Genomic DNA, 20093 nt, shown 5'->3' with positions numbered 1-20093 from the left:
TCCTGATAGTGTGACGTAAGGGTTTTAACTAAGAAGTGATACTGTTGTTAAGAATGCAAGTAATTGTTCAGCACTCTGAATAGCTTTATCCTTGGTTGGTTTTAATAACTGTCTGATCTTAACGGGCTGGATCCTACTGTGCTTACTCATGTTGTAACTTTTACAGTTTATATAGAGAACAGAATCTGAAGGTGGCTTTGCTTAGATAAGTGACATAGGTTGAAGTTGATTTTAGATAGCTAAAACAAGTTAACATTCTGAGGTAAAATCTTTAAACAGGTTATTAAAAATGAACGACATTTTTTGGGCTCTCCAACCCTAATACACAAAGTCTTTCCACTGAAGCAGTAGAGCTGCTGTAATATTACTTGAAGAAAAGAGGATTTTCTAGCCCTTAACATTTTTGAACCAGACTGGGTAGTGAAAATGAATGAATGCTGTGAATGGCAACCATATTTGACAGGTCAGATTTTAGTAAATGAAAAGACCATCGTTCAATAGAAATGGCTTTACTGCTGTGAAACAATCTAACTTATATTACTGCATTTTTATTTCCTCCACAGGTCTCTTGATACAATATTGAGCAGTGCTGTACAAGGCTTGTCTGTTCTTGATTCTCATTTGGTGGAAGTGGAAGGAGACACTCTTTACTTGTATGGTTCTGGAGCACTGGAGTGCCTGGATCGAAACTGGAGTGTTCAAACAGCTGGATCTGTTGTCACAGTCTCCTTTATGTTCATGGAATTTGATGAAATTGTTCAAGTGTTAACAAAACTGAGGTTAAAATTTCCTAATTCTGTGGTAAGAATGGCTCAATGTCATCTGTGTGAACAGCTGTGGACTATTTATTTTGCAATGGAACCTTAGTTTGGCAGTCACCCTCAACTGTTTTTATGTAAATAGATACTTTTGTGAATTACATTGATTTTATCCTATAATGTTTTGTTTAATTTGACACTTTTTAAATACAAGACAGATTCTCAAACAGAATGGTTGTTTTCTTTTCAGGCTAGTAATTATTTCCCATAGTTGACCTATCTGATTCTTTGAGAAAAACTGATGTAGAAACATGGTATTGTTTTTCTACAATATTACAGATTGATAGTATCAGGAGACTTTTGTTTGTATTGTAAGTTCAAAGAGCAAATAGCTGATAGGGTAGAAGAGAGAGGTAAAATTCAAAGGTAATAGCTGGTTAAATCAGTGCAACTCTTGGAATTCTTCACTTCTTGATGAAGCAAAACAACATCATGAGAACTTTTTAGTTAATTTTTTTTCTTGGACTTGTAAATCTTTAGCTTTGAAGCAAATAATAAAGTAGTGATGGCATACATAAATTAGCTTGTCAGTCAGATGATATGCCTGCTTAGCTCCCTACTTCTTTTTAAGTATAATACTACGTAATGGTTTCATTGAGATAAATGAGTTTGTGGGGAACTTGTTTCGTTCAAAAACTTGTTAGGGATAGCAGAATCTCAGCTAGATTTCTTTATCTTCACCATCAATTTTTCCTCTTACCCCCAGTGTGCTGCTGTGTAGATGAATTTACCATGCTCATAGGGACACTGCTGTATGGCACTGTTCAAAGAAACAGCAGACTTTAATGCCAGCTTGTGACAGTCAGAAACAGAATATTTAAAATACTGTACTGATTTTTGCATGAACGTTGTATTTGTTTGCAGAATTGAAGTAAATCTTGCTCAAGCAGTACCACTCTTTTTGTAACATGAAAACGATAGTGTTGTTACTAAAGGGTTTATAAATTGCTTGGGGGTTTGTAATGTTGACATTTTAAAATATATGTAATACACCGTTTAGTTGATACATCGATGTTTTTTCTCCCCAAAGACTGTAGATGAAGTGAGCTCAGTTGTGTAGTCAGACCTAAAGACTTTAAGTTTGAAAGTGATTTGTGTTGAACAGAGTAGGAATTGTTATGTTCACTCATTAGTGATTTCCTTACTTAATTTACTGTGCTTTGAACTTTTTTTTAAAGCACCTGAAGTTTAAGGAGACAAATCTTGTGACACTGAAGCAATTCAATGCATTAGGCCAGGTGCATCACATTGAACAGTTAACAGTTGATCCTCAGGGAAATCCAGTCGTCAGTTTTACTTTGTGGAAATATTATGTTCTGTTTAGACTGAACCATCTTAATCTACAGAAGATAAATGGAATTGAGGTAAGACATTGTTGCTTCTTTCTTACTACTGGTCTTACAAGATAAGTTAACGTTGTTTTTAAAAATGCAAGTGAATCACTAGTAGAATGAGCAGAATGATGACAGTGTCATTTCAATATTATGGAAAAAAAAGTGCATTCTATCACATAACTTATTGTACTATGCATTTGTTAAGTAACTGCACTGTTACAATTAGAAAAGCAGAGAAAATGCTTTGTTTTTTATTAAAATGTGGTATTGTTTCAGATGCTTTCAATAGCAAACAGTAGTTCAAACTTCCACCTGAGTGACAGATACACCTAAGGGGAAAACTTTTTATTATAATTTTAGAATATGCTTTTAAAAATTTAAAGAACTGTTAGGTTTTACTTTTGATTTTAAGAAGCAGTATTCTATTATGCTATATTCAAAAGGATTAGAATGCTAACATTGAATACAAGTGCAGAAATGTGCTTTTGACAGACTATCTAGTAGCTTACAGTGTATTACTTATATTTTTCCAGTGTTATGTGATATAGCTAAAATCAACTTTTCTTTTAGTATACTGAAGAAAAGTGTCTCAAAAAGAATTTTTTTCCTTTTTGCTTTGTACAAGACCATTAGTTTTTAAGAAGAAAGTTCTCTGAGACATGCTGTTTGAAGTTTTCCTAGTGATAGTAATCTTGGATTAATCAAAAAAAAAAAAAAAGCTGTCAAGGTTTGAAGTTACTAAACTTCACAAAATTCTCTACACCAAGTGCTATGGCACGCAATATAACAGATGCATTACAGTGATTGAGTTGGTGCCTGTTTTCCTAGCGTACTGAACTTGGAAAGAGGCACGTGTAATAGGCTGACATTGATGTGATATTACTGTTACAATCTTTTTGTGAGTAATGGAGCAAAGCATGTACTGCAGTAAGATAGAGAACATAAATTTCTATGAACTCAAGAGTGAATTTAGTATTAGTGTTTCTGTTGACCTTGACTTTGTGCTTCTCTTAACTTAAATAAAAATCACGTATTTCTCTGGCCAACATCTTTCTGTCTGTAATGCCCTTTGTTTCCCTCACTGCCTTCTGCACTCTGTTTTAGACCTTGCTACTGCTAATAGACTGTTTAGCAAGGTCTTCTACTCTTAGACAACTAAATAAGGTTTATTTCATTTGAAGTGACAATGAGCAAAACTAATCACTGTGAAAACAACATTGAATTCATGTGTCTGATTTCCTGAGCTATGTTTTCTGTAGTGAATTTCTCCTTGCCTTTTGGTGTTGCAGTATATGTCAGGCCAAAGATTTGTTGTATTGTCTATAAACATTAAACAGGAATATGATAAGATTACATTAGTTTGAATCAATTTAATTTTATTCACATGCTTTTTTTGTTCTGTATTATGCAAATATTTGAAAGTTCTTAGTAAGTATTGTGATTTAAAAATGGGTTGCTTGCCAAAAATATCTTAAGATGTACAGAAATTAAATTTGATCCAGAAGTGAAGAAGTCGTTGAATGAGTTTCATTGGACTGTGTTGTCCATGTCAGATTTAAGTGATCATAAAGATTCCTTGTGCAGTCAATGGAAATCCAGGGGTCTAGAAATTTTGCCAACAAACTTTTGGCAGTTCAAAGCAGTTCATAATTTGGCCCTAAGGACAGAAGAAACACAGACCATGGTCTCTAGAATGTACTAGCTAAGGCAAACAAAAAGCAGTAACAAAAATCAACCAAACAACAAAACCTTCAACATGCTTTATCCAAACAGAAATGTGTAAAATTCATCGTGAAAAACTTTCAGCCATTGAAAGTATGTTAAAGGGACATCTTTGTTGTAATTTTGATACAACAGTATGGATCACATTTAGAGAAGTACAATGGAGGAAGGTAAACTTTGTAGGCTTGAGAAACACCACCATTTATCTCTTTTATTTGCTTTTATTTTTATATATATAAATATATACACACTTCTTTTAAAATAAATCTTTTCTGTGATGCTGCCAAAATCAGAGACCATAAATTTAAGTATATTTAAAGTACTAGTAGAAGCAAATCTAAGTTTTGAAGATATGCCTGGAATATGTCTTCATGCGGTGTTTTGTATAACTTTTCAGTTAATTCTGAATGCACGTATGAAATATGAATGTGCCAATTTTCTAACTTCTCTCTTTCTCTCAATTTTATTTTTCCTCACAGGTTACTCAAAACGATACAGTAATGGCGGAAAGACTCTTTGGCATTCTGGCATATGTAGCATCTTCTGAGCTGCCACATTATCGCATGCTTTCGTTATTTGGAGAATCTAGGTAAAATTAGTTCTTAAGATATAGGAAGGAATACGGAGGCTTTGTTTTTTTTTGAATAATACAGTCACTGACTGAAATGGCAACAGGTATTTCTGAGAGAATGAAGTTTTCTTGTTTAGCTTGTTTTATTTCTCTGTTAAAATTTCTGAACATTGAGTTCCTTTTTTTTGCAGAAAATCTAGTTCTGTTCTGTTGCTTCAGCTTGAAGAACTATGTTTGTTAAACTATAGATTTCTTAAAACTGAAATGGGATTTCTCTCTGAATGAAACATTGTCACTTCGGTAATATGCTGTTATAGCAGATACAACTTCATTTTGTTCTAAGTACTATCCTGTTGACATTTCAGAGAAACTGTACGGAAGCAAAATGAACTAAACTGGAATTTGTCTGGAATGTATTGTTTGAATTCTTTTCCACGCTGTCATGATAAATTCTTTCTAGGTAAAAAGATACAAATTCCACAAATAACTTAGGAAAGGTAGGTGTCCTGAGTACTGCAGTAATATTAGCACTTCCTGATTCATGAAGACAGATGTTCTCAGAGGTTGTAGGAAGTCTCCGAAGAAAGATGATAGGAACATGCGTACAAATTCACTGCATGTTTAATTCTCCAATTGGGCTGATATTGGTGAGGATTTATGTAGTTTCACAATGAATACACTTTTTTTTTTTGCAGTTATTTCAAAGTGGATGACTATAACAGTTAACAGATTTATGGGTTGATGCTGTAAGAAAAAAGGTGCTTAAAAACTTTCTAGTTTTCTATAGATACTTAGTAAAATTTAAGCTGCAAGGATTCCTATTTAGGATGTGAAATATGATACATGTCAAAATGTCAGTTGTGTGGAAGCAAATTAACTGAAGACTATTTAGTCATCTGTATATTTTGAGTAACTTGATGCAATAAACTTGAAAGCTCATAAATGATATGATCAAAGGGAGAAGAGGGGGAAAAAAAAACTCGTCATCACTAGAGACATCTGCACTTAAAAAAAAATAGTAAATCCAATGATTAAAACTGTAAATCTTTATTTTCTTTCCACAGAATGAAGCAATTCCATGATCTGCTGGAGGGAAAGGGAAAGAAATCTGGGGTTGGAATTGAGGAAAGTAGTGATAACAGGAGAGCTGGAGGAGAAAGCACAGCTCGAGCAATGTTGAATTATACAGCAAAGAATGTTCATATGGAAAAGCTTGAGGTAAGTATGTCATTATAAAATAATTTCTTCCTCTATTATGTATATATTTGACTACTACTCATGGAATTTGTGTATCAAATTTCAGTTGTGCTATTTAGAATGATGGTTTTAAAATAACACTGCTTGCCATATTTACATGTATGATCAAACATTTCATCTAACTAATCTCTTCTAGATAACTGGAAAATGGTCAGTTTGTGTCTTTTAAAGAAGTGGTTCCTGAGAGGTACCACAATCTGATAAAAACACATTGTCACCTGAAAGCATTACATTGGTAATGAAATGTGCATACCTTAGGGAAATATCAGAAGTGAACACATCTTTGTTTTACAAAGAATTGCACATTAGGATTTTTTTTATGGAAGTTGGAAAGTATGTCCCAAAATGAATCGGTGAAAAATACCTTCAGACAAGACTTGAAATAGCACAGCGTCTAGCAATAAAGAAGTTCCCTAGCTTTTAAATGAGTTACAGGGAAGGAAATATATAGAAAATGTACTCACTTTAATTAAGTTGCAAACTGGTTTGTTTCAGACAAGAGCATCAGTCACTCTTGTTTCAATTTATGTTCCTAATCTACATCTTCTGCTTGGTCAGAGGGAAATTGTTTCCAGGGAGAACATGCTTCTTTCAGCCACTATCTCCTTTCTGAGCAATCATGAGTTATAGTTGTGTGCATCCTGCTTCCCACATTTGTCCCATCGTTTGCTCTTTTATTATATTGAAATATATAAAACCTCTGGTGCCAGAAATTTAATCAAGTTCAGTAAACACTGAATTCAGTTATTGCATTGTGGTTTTATTATCTCGGATACATAACATTGAAAAGAGTGTCAGCATGTGTGTAAATTAGCAGTAAACTAACTTGATAAATACTGCCAGATAAGTAAACTTAGCAAACTTAAGTTAGCAGTAAACTGACATAGTAAATGTGGTTGAATGGTTTTTTTTGCTAAACATGACAGGTTAGGTTCATTGATAAATATTTTGTTTGTTTGTTTTGTTTCAGGTAAAAGAGCTGGAAAGCATTTTTTTTTTTTTTGCTTTATCACTCATTTAAAAAAATAAATCTGTTTTGATGGCCCAAAGCAGGAGCTAACATTTTACTAGTCCCATAAATCAAAGTAGTTAGATATTTAGCAGCAATATAACTGTTTTAAGCTTATTATGGCATTTTATAGAAACACTACAGAAACAGGGATTAATGCATTTTGACTAAAATGCAGAGCCAGTAGTTTCATGAAGTGTGTTTCATTTATTTTCTATTATGAAATTATTTTTAAAGCTTTGGGTTACTTCAGTACCTAATATATAGTACATGTTATGAATAATGCACTTGCCAGAGTCCATCAGGGAAACTATGAAAGGGATGCTACATACTGGCTTACTTTTCTGTGTGACAATATGCTTGGTTCTTGTTAGGTCAGGTCGATAAATATATACTTTCCAACTGTTGTAGTGTAATCAAGAAAATCTAGGAAGGGAAGGGAAGGAAGGAAGGTAAGTCTGGTGCTTTGAAACTTCTGTAAACTTTTCACTGCTGTCCCAGAAAGCAAAAACACATAAAATTGTAGTGCTGCTAAAAGGTACTTACACAACTACTTAAAAGTTGATTTTTGGATAAATTAATTAATCAACAATAGTATGAATATTATTAATACAATAAGATTGTTACATAAGCTTAAGAAGACCCTGGGTTGTGCAGTATAAAACTATCAGAGAAAAGTGTTGCTCTTCCCGTGTTAATCACTGTTTTTTTTTTTTGTTTGTTTTGTTTGTTTTAATTCATTAAACTTCTGTGGATGTTTTTTGAATTTGATCTTGTTTGACCTTTTCTTCCTTTCTCTTATACAACTTATAATGAATGGTTTCTCCCATACAGGAAATCAAGGAAAGAAAAACATTTTGCCAAACATATGTGGAGAACTTAGTGAAAGAAGCTGTGGACATCCATATGAAAAATGAGTCCTTGCAGAAGCTCTGGCCTCAAATGTTCATTGAGCTTGTCAGAGATGCAGTGATAGAAATACGCAATAAAAATTCCTACATGAAACTCTGCTTACAGAGGATTGCTGATCAAAAACAGTAGAGTCAAGGCCTGTTGTCTTGCAGGCTTTTGGTTTCAGTATTTATTGTATGATGTTTCACAAATTTAAAATGATAGAATATAAAATTACTGTCTGTATGGAATAATTTATTTTTTTTAGCCCCCAGAAGTGTTATCTTTAAATCTTAATTAACTCTGTCATCTTAGCTTTCTTGATAGTGTTCAATTAAAAGTTGACCTGCATAAAACTTTGACAGTGATTTCCTGGCTACAATGAAGAGACTGCATAGAAATAACTTGGTGATGGTGATTATGCCATATGTCACTAAGTTTGTGTTTGGTTTTTTTTCCTGCTACCCTTGCTTCTGTAGTGCTATACCATTGATGATAAGGAATAAATTTACAATCTGTTTGCCATATTTTTTTTATTGAACACTTCCTCATTGTCAACTTTTTGACTATTCCCTGCTGTTTAAAAAAAAACCAAAAAAACAGAACACGAATAGTAGCAGATTTTTTTATGATCAAAAAGTAATAAATTATTGTTTTTATACCCCGAGCTTTATGAATATTTTATATGATTTAGTTTGTCAGGTGATAGAACACGTTTTCAGATCGATTCCATGACAGTTCTCAGTATATCAACATTTAACGAACCTATTTCTCAATTGAACAAATTGCCCAAACTTGATTTCAAGTTTTTTTCGTTACTTTTATTGTTGTTAGTTTGTGTGAATTGTTATACATAAAAAAGGAATTTAGGGTATACCTACTTAAGCTTTATTTTTATTCTTTTATAATTTGTTAATAGTACTTGTTTATTGACTATTAAATGCTTAATGGGGTGGGTGGGTTTGAATTAAGGTCAAATGAACTAAAATGTATGCATTCAATTTAGTAAGGAAACTGATGAATGTTATTTGTAATCACTGGCACCTGTTTTGTTTCTGTGGCTGCGTGAGAATTTCTGTTATCAATAAAAACAAATTCTTCACTTTTGCCCTTCACAGATACTTTAAAGAAGTACTGTATGCAAAGAAAAGTCTTCTCCTTAATGGTGCATGAAGAGATGAGATTCAGCCTGCCCTCAAAATCAACAGTGAATGGATAGAAACAGATTCTGTAGTCCAGTGAAGTATAGTGCAAACACCTTACTAGCTTCTGCCCAGAAATTGAATTTAGGAACTATTGGCAAGTCCAGCTGATTCCCGTAGCTAGTGTTTATACGTGTGTAGAAAGTTGTTCCATTTAAATTGAAGTTTTGAATTCCATTGTGTCTTAAGTAAAAGAATCAAGAACCTTCGTTATTCTTTTACTTGATTCAAATTGGTCTAAATTGACTGAAGCTCATTTATAGAAAATAAGTATTCATAAACCAAAGCAAACATGTTGTAAGGGTTTATATGACTCAAAATGAACATTATTTTTCCACTCTATGTGGATAAGACTTTCTGGCAAAGCAGAGGTGCAAATTCAGTTCCATAAGGTTCTATGTCCTGAAAGGAGCCTAGAGTCAATAGCAGGAGTCAGGTCACAGCTATCTCGGAATATGGTCTATTTGCATTTGGGTCAAGCTGCTGTATCTAATTTGTCAGAAGGAATCTATTTGCAGAGCATGTTACAGGTTAACAATGGCATGCATACTGTTAAACGTAACTTTCAAATACTCTTGGTTTGGCTTATGGTGAATGTAATCTTCAAAAGCATACTTGCAGATAGCTGTTTTTCAGTATTTACAGAATTGAATGGAGGTTAAATCACTTAAATTTAATGAAATGTTGGAAGTCCTAAAGAAACTGCTCCAGCAGCCGATAGAATTTAACAGAAACAATCACCCCTCCAGGCTTTTTGAGCAGTTTAATGGAATTTCTAATAAGATGAATGTATTTGATAGGATTGCTTTATTTTTTTTTCCATTGGAAAATAGCTCTGTCAAGTTTTATGCTGCATTTTATTAAGGGAGCATATTAAGTCCCCACAAAAAAATGGTGCATATGTGAGAGAGTTTGCAGTATAGTAATACAGTCAGTATACAGATGATCTTGCAATAGTTTTTTGGATCCATCAGTTCCTTTACATCATTTCTGTGCAAGGGGGCGGGTAGAGCAATTCCAGCTTCTACATGGGGACAAAAACCTCAGCAGCTGTGTGAAAGTGCAAAACTCTCCTGATGTAGCCAGAGCAGATGGGCCCCTTTTGAATCACATTCAGCAGCAATAAAACACTGGAAAAATGTTTTAAGAAGGGTGGATAGGTCTAGAAGAACAGGAAGTTATCCATGGGAAAATCTGGAGTAAAGCCAGACTTGATACTGAGGCTTTAGAAGTATAATCCTGATTGGAGGCTTTAAGGTAGGATCATGAAAACAACTGAGTGAAATAAGTAAGAGGGTATCAACTGTGAATTGTATGAACATCTCCTTAGAGCACTCGGTGTTCCCAGTAGAGAGTGAATGCTGCCAGTTGGGACTTTTTTCTCTACTAGCAGCTTTTTTTTGTGACAGGATTGTTTAAATCGATGGAGGGAGGGTAGGTTGGCAGCTATTATAAATGAAGAAAATAATATTGGGCTGCAAGCTTTCTGTTACATAGAACCAGTAGGGACAAAAGTCTTCACAATTTTTCTAAATCTTTTAAGGAAAGAAGTGAATGAGGGACTAAAGTGGTATTAGACCCAAGAGTACATAGAATTCTAAACAGCAGGTGATTTTAAAACTGTTAGCATGCTATATATAGTTTGTGTACCAAATTTATTCATACAGATTTGTGCGATAACTGTAGTTGCTTATTAATGAATATCAGAATACCTACAAAGATGGTGTGATCAGCAGATTCCTACAGAATCTGAAACTTAAATACTACATATATAAACTTGCCATGGTAACAGGTATAAACTGAGGAGTTAAAATAGCCATTGACTTAGAAGCTGGTGACCTTTTAATAAAAATTTCCAGTATGAGAACAGCTGTTTTCCTGCTTCCAAAGCCTCTAAATGCTGCATAAATCCAAATGTGAATGTCCTCAATATTTCATGGATATCCCATTGAAAATGGACCCTTGTGATCCCCTCACATAGCCTGACTTTGTGTACAAGCCAGGAGGAATAATTGTAAAATCTATATATGTTAATTAGAAATCATCTTAATAGAAAAGATACAATTCTGACTTATAAATCTTTTTGAAAACTTTTCCATTAAGTTTTGGATTATTTATAAACTTTCCTTGTTTTCTGAGACAAATTTCCTCTGTTTCCAACCAAGGGCAGATAATGATGTATCTTTCTTTTTACTCAGTTTTGGTTTAGCTGTGTCATGCATGAAGGCCCCATTATGTCATTCTGAGTCATTTTTTATTCTGCAGCTGAAATTTGGCCTTTAGTAAGTAGAGTGATGAAGAGCTATATTTCATACACTTTTTTTGATATAGGATCTGAAAAAGTAACGCAGTTGCAGATAAGCCACCACAGTGGAACAAAGGCAGATGTCATTCACTTGGTGCAAACCAAAAGCTGATCCTGTCAGTTTTGTGGAAGAAAAGTTGCTGAGAAGAGGTTTTATCAGATCCCAGTAAAGTAAGTAGAACTGCTTTACTGGCTAGGGCCAAATGTTAAACACGAGTCCTAAAATAACTGAAAACTTACTGTTTTCTGGTCTGGGTAGAACTGTGATTAAAAAAAAAAAAGTCAAGTATCTTGTTCTACTGCTACAAAGAGCTATACTTTTATCATGTAAACTCTAATAATATCAGTGATGATAATGTTAACCTGTTTAAACAGTGATCATCTGCAAATTAAGTTAGGATGATCTGCAAACATCAGTGAGTCCACAGTTTTATGCATACAGTCTGCAAATTTAGGACTATTTTTTCTCTTATCAGAGCTGTCAGCTGTAAAAATGACCAACATTGATGCTTTCTGTTGCTGCTATTTATCATAGTAACAACACAATTAACTGCTTTTGTTTAGCTAGTTTATTTAAAGAAGCTGAAGCAAATGCTTGCTAGTTCATATTAAGCAACATGCACGAAGATGTAATTTAGATTGAGAGGTTGGCAGTCATATTCAAAATCAAAGTAACTGCAATTTGTTTAGGTTCTACAGGCTACATGAATATTTCTGTTCCCAAATCACAAACTTCGTCTTGAAGTTCAATTTCAGTGAAATTTCCTCTTTAGTTCAAAGTGGTGCCATCAGTCTTCTGGGGATTTGTAAGACTTGGTGCTTTGTTACACACAAGGAGTGGGAAAAGAAGAGAATAGCTATCACTTAGCTCTATGGTGTGATAAAATTGTTTTTATTCAGAAGTGAATATAAGCTGGTTTTGTACACTAGAACATAGAGAGTGTAGGTTACACACACCTAAGACATTCTTACAAAAGGCTAGTTAGTATTTGCTTACGCATAACTACAGACATCACTTCAGGACTGAATTTTCTTGTACCTGAGCTAAAATGAAATCTATAGGGCTATTTATGCAATCTGAGGATTCATTGTTGGCCAGCTTTGCTAGGCTTCTACTATCAGGGGAAAAAAGATAAGCTTATCTGGAGAAACTCTTCTCTCTTACTGTGCTGAAAACAGCCTTTGTCTACAAGCTGTGTACTGGACTTCATATGCCATACTTGTGTATATATTGTACTTTTTTTTTCAGTTATAGATGGATGGCTGTATTGCAAGTGGAAACATACTTGATTGACAAAAGTACACTGAGCATAGGAAAGCAGAAAACTGCAGGTTAGAATATTTATACCAAATCCAGTGTTACAAATATCCATGTCCCTATTAAATGTGTTTGTACAAAGCAGCTCCTATATTCCTTCATGTGTTGACTTGAGGAAACCTTTACACGTAAATATTTTTTCCAACTTTTTGGAAGATATAAACCAATGGCTTCATGATTGCTCATTGATTTAACAGTATAAAATATTGCGATGAAGCTAGCAAGATGAGGTTTCTTGGTGCTGTAAACTGTTGGTTAACAGGATTGCAATGCTTAATCCCACCTCTAGTTGCTGTCTCCCTCATTAGGCAGATGCCTCCATACTAAGGGAAAATCTTGTATGTGATCTTTATTCTCATTATATCATGTGTACATGTCAGTCCATCTAATACATGATTATAGATGTGTTATTGGAAGTTTTATTATCTAGTATAATGCTACATCTGTAAATGTGTCACTTCTGGTTTGAAACAAGCTATTCCTTTCACTTTGGGATGTCCATATTAGACAATCAAAAGTTGAAATGCTGTTGTTAGCAGTACTTCATTTTATACCTAACAGGTCTAGAATTTTACATGAACCAGACCACAGACAAGTTTATTCTTTCTGGAATACTAGACATGGATAACACAAACAGCGCTAACCTTTTCAAAGGAGTGAGAATGATAACTAAAGAATCAAGGTAACAAAAACTTGATGCGTTTATATGTAGTATTGAACATTTAACGCTTAAGCATGGGAGAAGATAGCCTGGAATCACATATGGTTTCCATCTGTTTATAGTATACCATTAGACAAGAGATTGTAAAGTTAATTCAAACTACAGTGGTGGAGAAATGGGGACTATGAACTTGTCTTTTGCATTACTAGCACACAGTCTAGACACCTTACGCAGTTTTGCGAGGAGCGGTGGTATTGAAATAATTTACACTTCGTGAAGGAAATCATACCTGTATGTAGGGAAGCCATTACTTTCCAGTAATAAAAAATTGATTAGCTAGTACGATACACTTAGAAATTAAATTGGGAGACAGTGCATGGGTTTGTGTTGTATATGGGTGTGTAGCACGTTTGCAGGCTGTTTGCATTAGGTTCCAGTGACCTATGTTTTCTAGTGAAGTAAAGAAATAACACTGAAGAGTTATGAAAGAAGCAGAGAGCATAGAGTATAGCTTTCTTCCACTTCCTAACTCAGCACTGAAAATGCAATATTAATTTTCCTCCAACTGTCATATCCTGAATAAAGTATGTTAAAGCTGTCAGTGTCATTTGACTATGAAGCTTTTGTGCAAGTCTACAAAAGATAGTCTCTAGTGAAATGTTACTTAAATTCCAAAGACGTTAACTGCAATAAAACGTAAACATTCTGTTTTATAATCTAAGAGAGTGTGGGCTGACTTCTCAGCTTAGAGAAGAGAACATCTGAGGAAATACTGAAGGGAAAGGAAGGTTGTGGTAAGTGCAGTTGGATTAAAGACCAAATAGTGTAGAGAATATTTGTTAAAATGATTTTTGTGTGCCGGAGACTGCATGAACACATAGAAATTGGAATACATGAAGACATAGCAACAGAAATAACCATTCCCTTAAAGACATGAGCGTGAAAGCCTCTATCTGATGTTGTGTCAATCTCTTGGTTTAAAACAACCAAATGAACAAGCCTAATAATTTTTTGACATTGCAATTGTTGTGATTTAACCCTAGCAGGCAGCTCAGCCCCACATAGCTGCTCACTCACTCTCCCCACGTGCCATGGGGGAGAGAATCAGACAAGTAAAAGTGAGAAAATTTGTGGGTTGAGATGGAGACAGTTTACTAGGTAAAGCAAAAGCTGCGCGTGCAAGCAAAACAAAATCAGGAATTCATTTGCTACATGCCAACAGCAGGCAGGTGTTTAACCATTTCCAGGAAAGCAGGGTCCACCAGGCGTAATAGTTACACGTGTTTGGGTAGACAAACGCCATCCCTCCAAATGTCCCCTCTTCTGTCCCATTTCTGTTGTATTGCAGAGCAGGACACCGCATGGCATGGGCCATCCCTTTGGGCAGCCTGGTTCAGCTGTCCTGGGTCTGTCCCCCCCAGCTGCTGGGGCACCCCCAGGCCCCTCCCTGGCAGGGCAGCACCAGGAGCAGGAAGGGCCTTGGCTCGCTGCTCAGCAACAACTGAAACGTTGGTGTGTTGTCACCACTGTTTTCATCAAAAATGCAAAACACCTTTATATGAGCCTCTACAGAGAACATTAACTCTATTCCAGTCAAAACCAAGACAGCACTGAACAACTAAAAGGCTATATTTCATTTTTTCAACATGTCTTCAGAGGTTTTATTTCTTTTTTTGTCATGAGTAATTATCTGATGACTACATGAGCAGAAATGTATACTGTACATTCCACAGTTATAAAAATGCTAATTGGTTTACTACAGTTGAGTCCTTCATTATCCTGAGGATGTGTGTCTAGATTAAGAAGTAATCAGCAAAGCAAAATGCTTATTTTTATTCCCTCTTGCTTTTTAAAACAAGATACTCAGTATTTACTATTGTGCATAAATCTGGAAATTTATAGCCATTTTCCTATGTGAATTGTCAAAATATAATTATTGATGCTTAACTCCATCTATTGCATATTACCATTATACAGCTAAGCACTTTAGAACATGCTTAGTTCTTAATTGCGTATGCGAATATTTCCATTTTTCATTAGGATTTTCCTAGACTATGACTCATAATAGCTAGAAACACCTTTCATTTTTGGCCTGAAACAAGAAGCATAAGGTTAAAGACAATATATTAATTAAGCTTAAGTTTATTACTTTGGATCAGATCCTTTTTTAATCTTATTTTGAAACCTACTATTATGGGTTTAATTGTAATGAGTGTATTGTCTGAGACAAATCGTGATGTAACCAGAGTTACATTTGAATTGTTCCAAGCATTTGAAGTCAAAGGCATTCTTACTTATAAATTATTTTCATCTATTACTGTAAATTATGATCTGTTCTTAACATGAGCAATTTAATCTCCTACAATAATGAAGGTCTCTGCAATATGCTATTCAATCTTTGATGATGAAATGCAAAGTGGAGTACTTTTTAGAGTACTGGAATATTCCTAAGCATTAGTAAACATCTGAAGTCACAAGGAGGCAAAATATAAGGGTGGAAATAAAAATGGAAATTGATTGGTTAATGAAGATATGGTTTTGGTTTTTTTTTTCTTAATTGAAAAGTGAGTGATCTAGGTCTCCACCCTTCTCTCCTCCAGTGCAGCTGTGAACTGCACTTAATATTAAAGATGCTGCAAATAGAATCCAAATGCTATTCATTGTATTTGTAGATTAAATTTATAGAGGACTAGCAGTTTCCATGATCCATGGAGTTGTTTATGAAGTTTTAATTATTTTGTATTATTTCAGTGTTTTCATACATCTCTTTTTCAGATGCAAGATTTAAATGCGAGCTGGTGGGCTCCTGGAAATCCTAAAAGGTATTTGAATTAATTTATGTTCTTATGTAGGGTCCATAATCAAAAAAGCAGTATCTAAACTGGTTAACTTGTGTGAGAGGAAGTCATGGTTCTGTTGAAGTTGTTGCAACATTCCCACTGATTTGAGTGACTAGATTTTCTCTCGTGGCCTTGTATGCAAGATGTGAGTTGTTCTAACCTAATATTTTATATCTATGGTGATAACATCCATGCCTCAGTTAGTCAGACAGATTCTGCAGTAGTTAAAAGAAAACAGACAATTCTACAGTGTGAAACATTTGATTTGTTTTAGGTGTCCTTCTCTGTAAAGCACTTTGTTATTTTTTTCCTCCTCTATGAAGATAATTTAGGCGTTTATCCAGATGTCAATGCCTGCAGAAGTGTTGTGTCACTACCAGTTGTTGTATGCATCCCTTTCATACAAATAAAACCAATGTTTTCTTACATGATAGTAGCAGCTCACTTCATAATTAACAAGCATCTGCTCACTTTGATTTAGGTTAAAATTTCAGTGTTCTGGATTTCTAACATGAGGTGTGTACTCCGAGTCATGCTAGACTTCAGTGAAATCTAGACCAGTAGGTACTTTTGTCACTTGGAAGTGGCCCCAAGGTCTGGCACACAGGTTCTGTCCCTTGTGATTTCGGAATACGTATATTGCCAAAGAAAGGACAATGTCATGGTCACTTTCCTGGTGGATTGAGGAGAAGAATGTGAATTAGGGTACATATAGGTAGTAGCTAACTGTTTCTTCACTTGGGTCACTACAAGAATATACAGATGTGAATAAAAAAAGTGTTCCGAAGTATATTAAAAGTGCTGGGTGACAAGCTAGGAATGCATGGGTTGTATTTGCTGTTTTGCCATAAATTTATCTTTCTGAAGTTGTCCCTTTTCTCTGGTGGTGAGCTGATGGGTTGCAAGGCAGCTGCTCTCTCATATATAGTTGTTGCTGGGCAACTACAAAGGAAGTAAGACATTTGCAGATAATACCAGTACCAGTATTTTCCGAATTATTGAAAAGAATTTTTTGTATGTTCTCCAGAGTGCTATTCACAGTATTTTAAGTTTGAAATGAAAGAAAAATTAAGTGGTCTGCGTCTGTAGACACAGTGGGTTACATTGGTTAAAAATGACTTCAGAGATGCTTAGGACACTTCAGCTTTGTTGTTACAAATTTTTAAATTGCATGAGTCTTGATCTCATTGCTGGGTGGAGAAGAGATGAAAAAAGGAACCACAACAAAAGGTTTTCTGAGAAAGTTGTATTGATGATTTGCTCTTTCTTTGTTGGTACTGAACTTTTCCTTTGCTTGATGCTGCCAGCTGTAGGCTCACTCTCAGGGATTAGAGGCCTGAGTAGCTGTACCAGAAAAATAATTTAATTGATGTAGGTGTGCTCAGGGCAGTTTCCGGATTTGATCAACATATATTGTCTATCTATAATTAATCATTTATTTTCCCATCTTCCATTAATGCCTCACTTTGACAAGCTTTGTTGTGTTGCAGGAACAAAGTGATGTTCCAACAATGCATATCTCAGTATGCGATCTATGAATGTGTTTGAGGTCTTCCAGCATAACAGATGAGTTTCAGTTCTGAAGCTTCTCGTATTAAGGAATACTGAGATATATGTGCTGACTCACTACTGACTGGCTCTCATTTTTTATTCCAGAGATACCTGGGATCATAAAATGTGTTCATCAAACTTATCCAAAATGATATTTAAATAAGGCCATAGGATAAAAAGCAGTGCTTTGGAGAGGATCATCCCCTGATGGCCTAAATCTTAGCAACAGCAAAAGCACAACAAAAATGCTTGCATTAGATATCTGGTAATGAGCTAACAAAGGTGTTAAGGCAGCCAGGTGTCGTGCATCTCATCTGCAGTGTATGTTAAATATTGGGCAGCTATGGAGAGCAAGGCAGCCTTATGTATTTTTAGACGCGTGAGAATTGTTATGGTTAAGCCAGATTATTTATTTCACTTGCTATACTCCCCTTTGGGGGCTTTCACATTCCCTACACTTTATTTTCAAGCTCCAGTGTACTCTGTTATTTAAGGAAAATATTGTCAACACTGCTTGTAACTTCAGTGCTTTGTCCAACAGAAGGCAGGCACAGGCAACTTTTTCCTTTTCCCTATCATACAGAGGGAGTCTAGTGGCCAAGAAGAATAAAGCCTTGGGGTAGGGACACCTAACAATGTGGAGTGAAATAGTTCTAGCACATGTAGGTTCAATTGGATTTTTTTTTTCTCCTCCTGGCACTGTCCCCTTGCAAAGGGAGGTGTACTTGGCAGGCACAAATGAAAACTTAATTAACTAGCACTTTCACCTGTAACAGTCACAGGTCAAGGATTGCCTGGATTTTGTACATTCATTTTTAAACTAGTCTGTTTTATGTTCTAGGGAGGATTCATGCCTCTTTCTTTATTGCTCACCGTGTCTATAGAATGAGAGGAATTTTCAATAAATAAAATGCACTGTAAGTAGGTATTTGTGTGCTTATATGCTGAATATTTAACGTTTATTTGAAATGTTTGCTGATGTAGAGGAGTCCTTGGCTGTGTGTTCTTTCGTACACATTTGGGGTTTTCATTTTCAGCCCACTTTTGTTTCAAAATGCAATCAATTCAGTGATTCCTAATCAGAAGCATTTGGAAATCTAGAACAGGATTGCCAAGTCCTTGGCTTTTGGTCTTGCAGTATTTTATTTTTTATGGCAATTTACAATGTAGCTAAAAATCTTGGAAAACTTTATGTTCTTGGAATGTTGCCTTTACCAGCTCAATTAAAAATTATTTCAAAATTTCATCCAAGAATTTTCACCTATTTATGACAAAGCTCTAAAGGAATTATTTCCTTTACCGTTCAAAAGACAGTTTTGTTACGTGCTTAAGGCTAGTTCTTCTGTAAGGTGTACTTTTCTCAGAAAGACTTACAGATCATTCTGGAGATTAACTCAGTGAGTATAACTGTTTATGTTTTTTTTTTCTTTTTTCTTTTTTTAGTTTTAAGTTAAACTATCATAATCTCAGATGCTTTTTGGCTTTCCTTCATTCTAGCATTGTGTGAAATCTGTCTTCACATTAGAGCTTGAAGGTACGACATCTGTCTGGCAGGAATCTGCCAGGAATATTGGGATCATAATTTGGCTATATCAAACTGTGTCTTACGAGGGTGATCTACTACAAGCCAAGAATACCGGTTAATTGTACACAGCAGAACTGAGCAGATATGTCTCTTGTGTGTAGTTTGTTTACCGTGGGCCAATAAGATTTTTTGTTGTTGTTGTTGTTTTGTTTTTTGTTTGTTTGTTTTTTGAAGGAGGGAAGCTTTGAACTAAAGTGTGTTGAAGTTAACTCCATGTAAACTTAAGCTGTGAATTGGGTGGCAGACATTTCACAAATAGTTTTCAGAAAATTCAAGCTGCTTTTTGGAAATTTTTAGTGATTTTTACTTAGCTTAACTAAAGTCTTATTTTAGAACAGTTGAACTGTTGATTCCTGTACTATAATGTTGTCACAAATCAAAGGCTGGATGTGGGGCTGTAGCTGTATGCTGTGGACATGTGTTTGCTCGCTTTTACTTGACCAGGACAAAGCAAACGGAAGTGAAATACACCTTAAATTACTGGGATTGATGGAGAATTTGCATCTACTTCCAGATCTAAGTGACTGCATTAGTAGCAAATATTATCATTGTTCCCAAGAGGTACTTGGAAAGGCCTTGGATGCTTGCAGTGCATCTGGAAGGTTACGCTCACCTTTGATCACATGCAGATGAAGGAACTAGGGATTTTTTTTTTTTCCTGGAATGGAGATCAGGAGCAAACCAGCTCAAAATCTGTAGTTTAGGTCTTCCTGGTTTCACCTCTTTGCAATTGTTTTGGGAAGGGGAACAAGATTGGAAGAGTGGCAAAAATGGAGGAGTGCAAGCTATGAAACTGGGAGGGACTATGATGATAATCTGAAGTTGAGAAATAAGCTTTTTAGAAGGGCTCCTTGGAACGTGGGGAATTGGGCAAATCAGCTGCCTCTGGTACATTGGGCTGTGGACCTGGGGAATGCCTGGGGAATGCACTGCAATTGAGTGAAATAGTGGGCTAGACACAAGGAAGAGTGAGTTGTGAGCAAGGACTGCAAGTTTGATTTCAGACCTGAACAGCTTGGCAGGTCTCAG

The 20093-nt window shown here is 35.2% G+C and overlaps 1 protein-coding gene across 3 annotated transcripts in view; it reads left to right on the top strand.

Moving 5' to 3' along the window:
* LRRC49 (leucine rich repeat containing 49) overlaps positions 1 to 8709 on the top strand; it is a 44184-nt gene extending 35475 nt beyond the window's left edge. For all 3 annotated transcript variants that reach the window (XM_080608089.1, XM_080608088.1, XM_080608090.1), the window contains exons 13-17: positions 564 to 801; positions 1997 to 2182; positions 4354 to 4463; positions 5510 to 5663; positions 7546 to 8709. In XM_080608089.1, coding sequence (XP_080464215.1) covers positions 564 to 801; positions 1997 to 2182; positions 4354 to 4463; positions 5510 to 5663; positions 7546 to 7752 — 895 coding nt within the window. In that variant the 3' untranslated portion in view covers positions 7753 to 8709. The remainder of the gene's footprint in view (positions 1 to 563; positions 802 to 1996; positions 2183 to 4353; positions 4464 to 5509; positions 5664 to 7545) is intronic.
* The last annotated feature ends 11384 nt before the right edge of the window (positions 8710 to 20093 follow it).

The sequence above is a fragment of the Anser brachyrhynchus genome (assembly GCF_964034855.1).
Source record: "Anser brachyrhynchus genome assembly, chromosome: 11".
NCBI lineage: Eukaryota > Metazoa > Chordata > Aves > Anseriformes > Anatidae > Anser > Anser brachyrhynchus.
The sequence above is the reverse complement of the archived record's forward strand: the minus strand, read 5'-3'. Positions and strand labels throughout refer to the sequence as shown.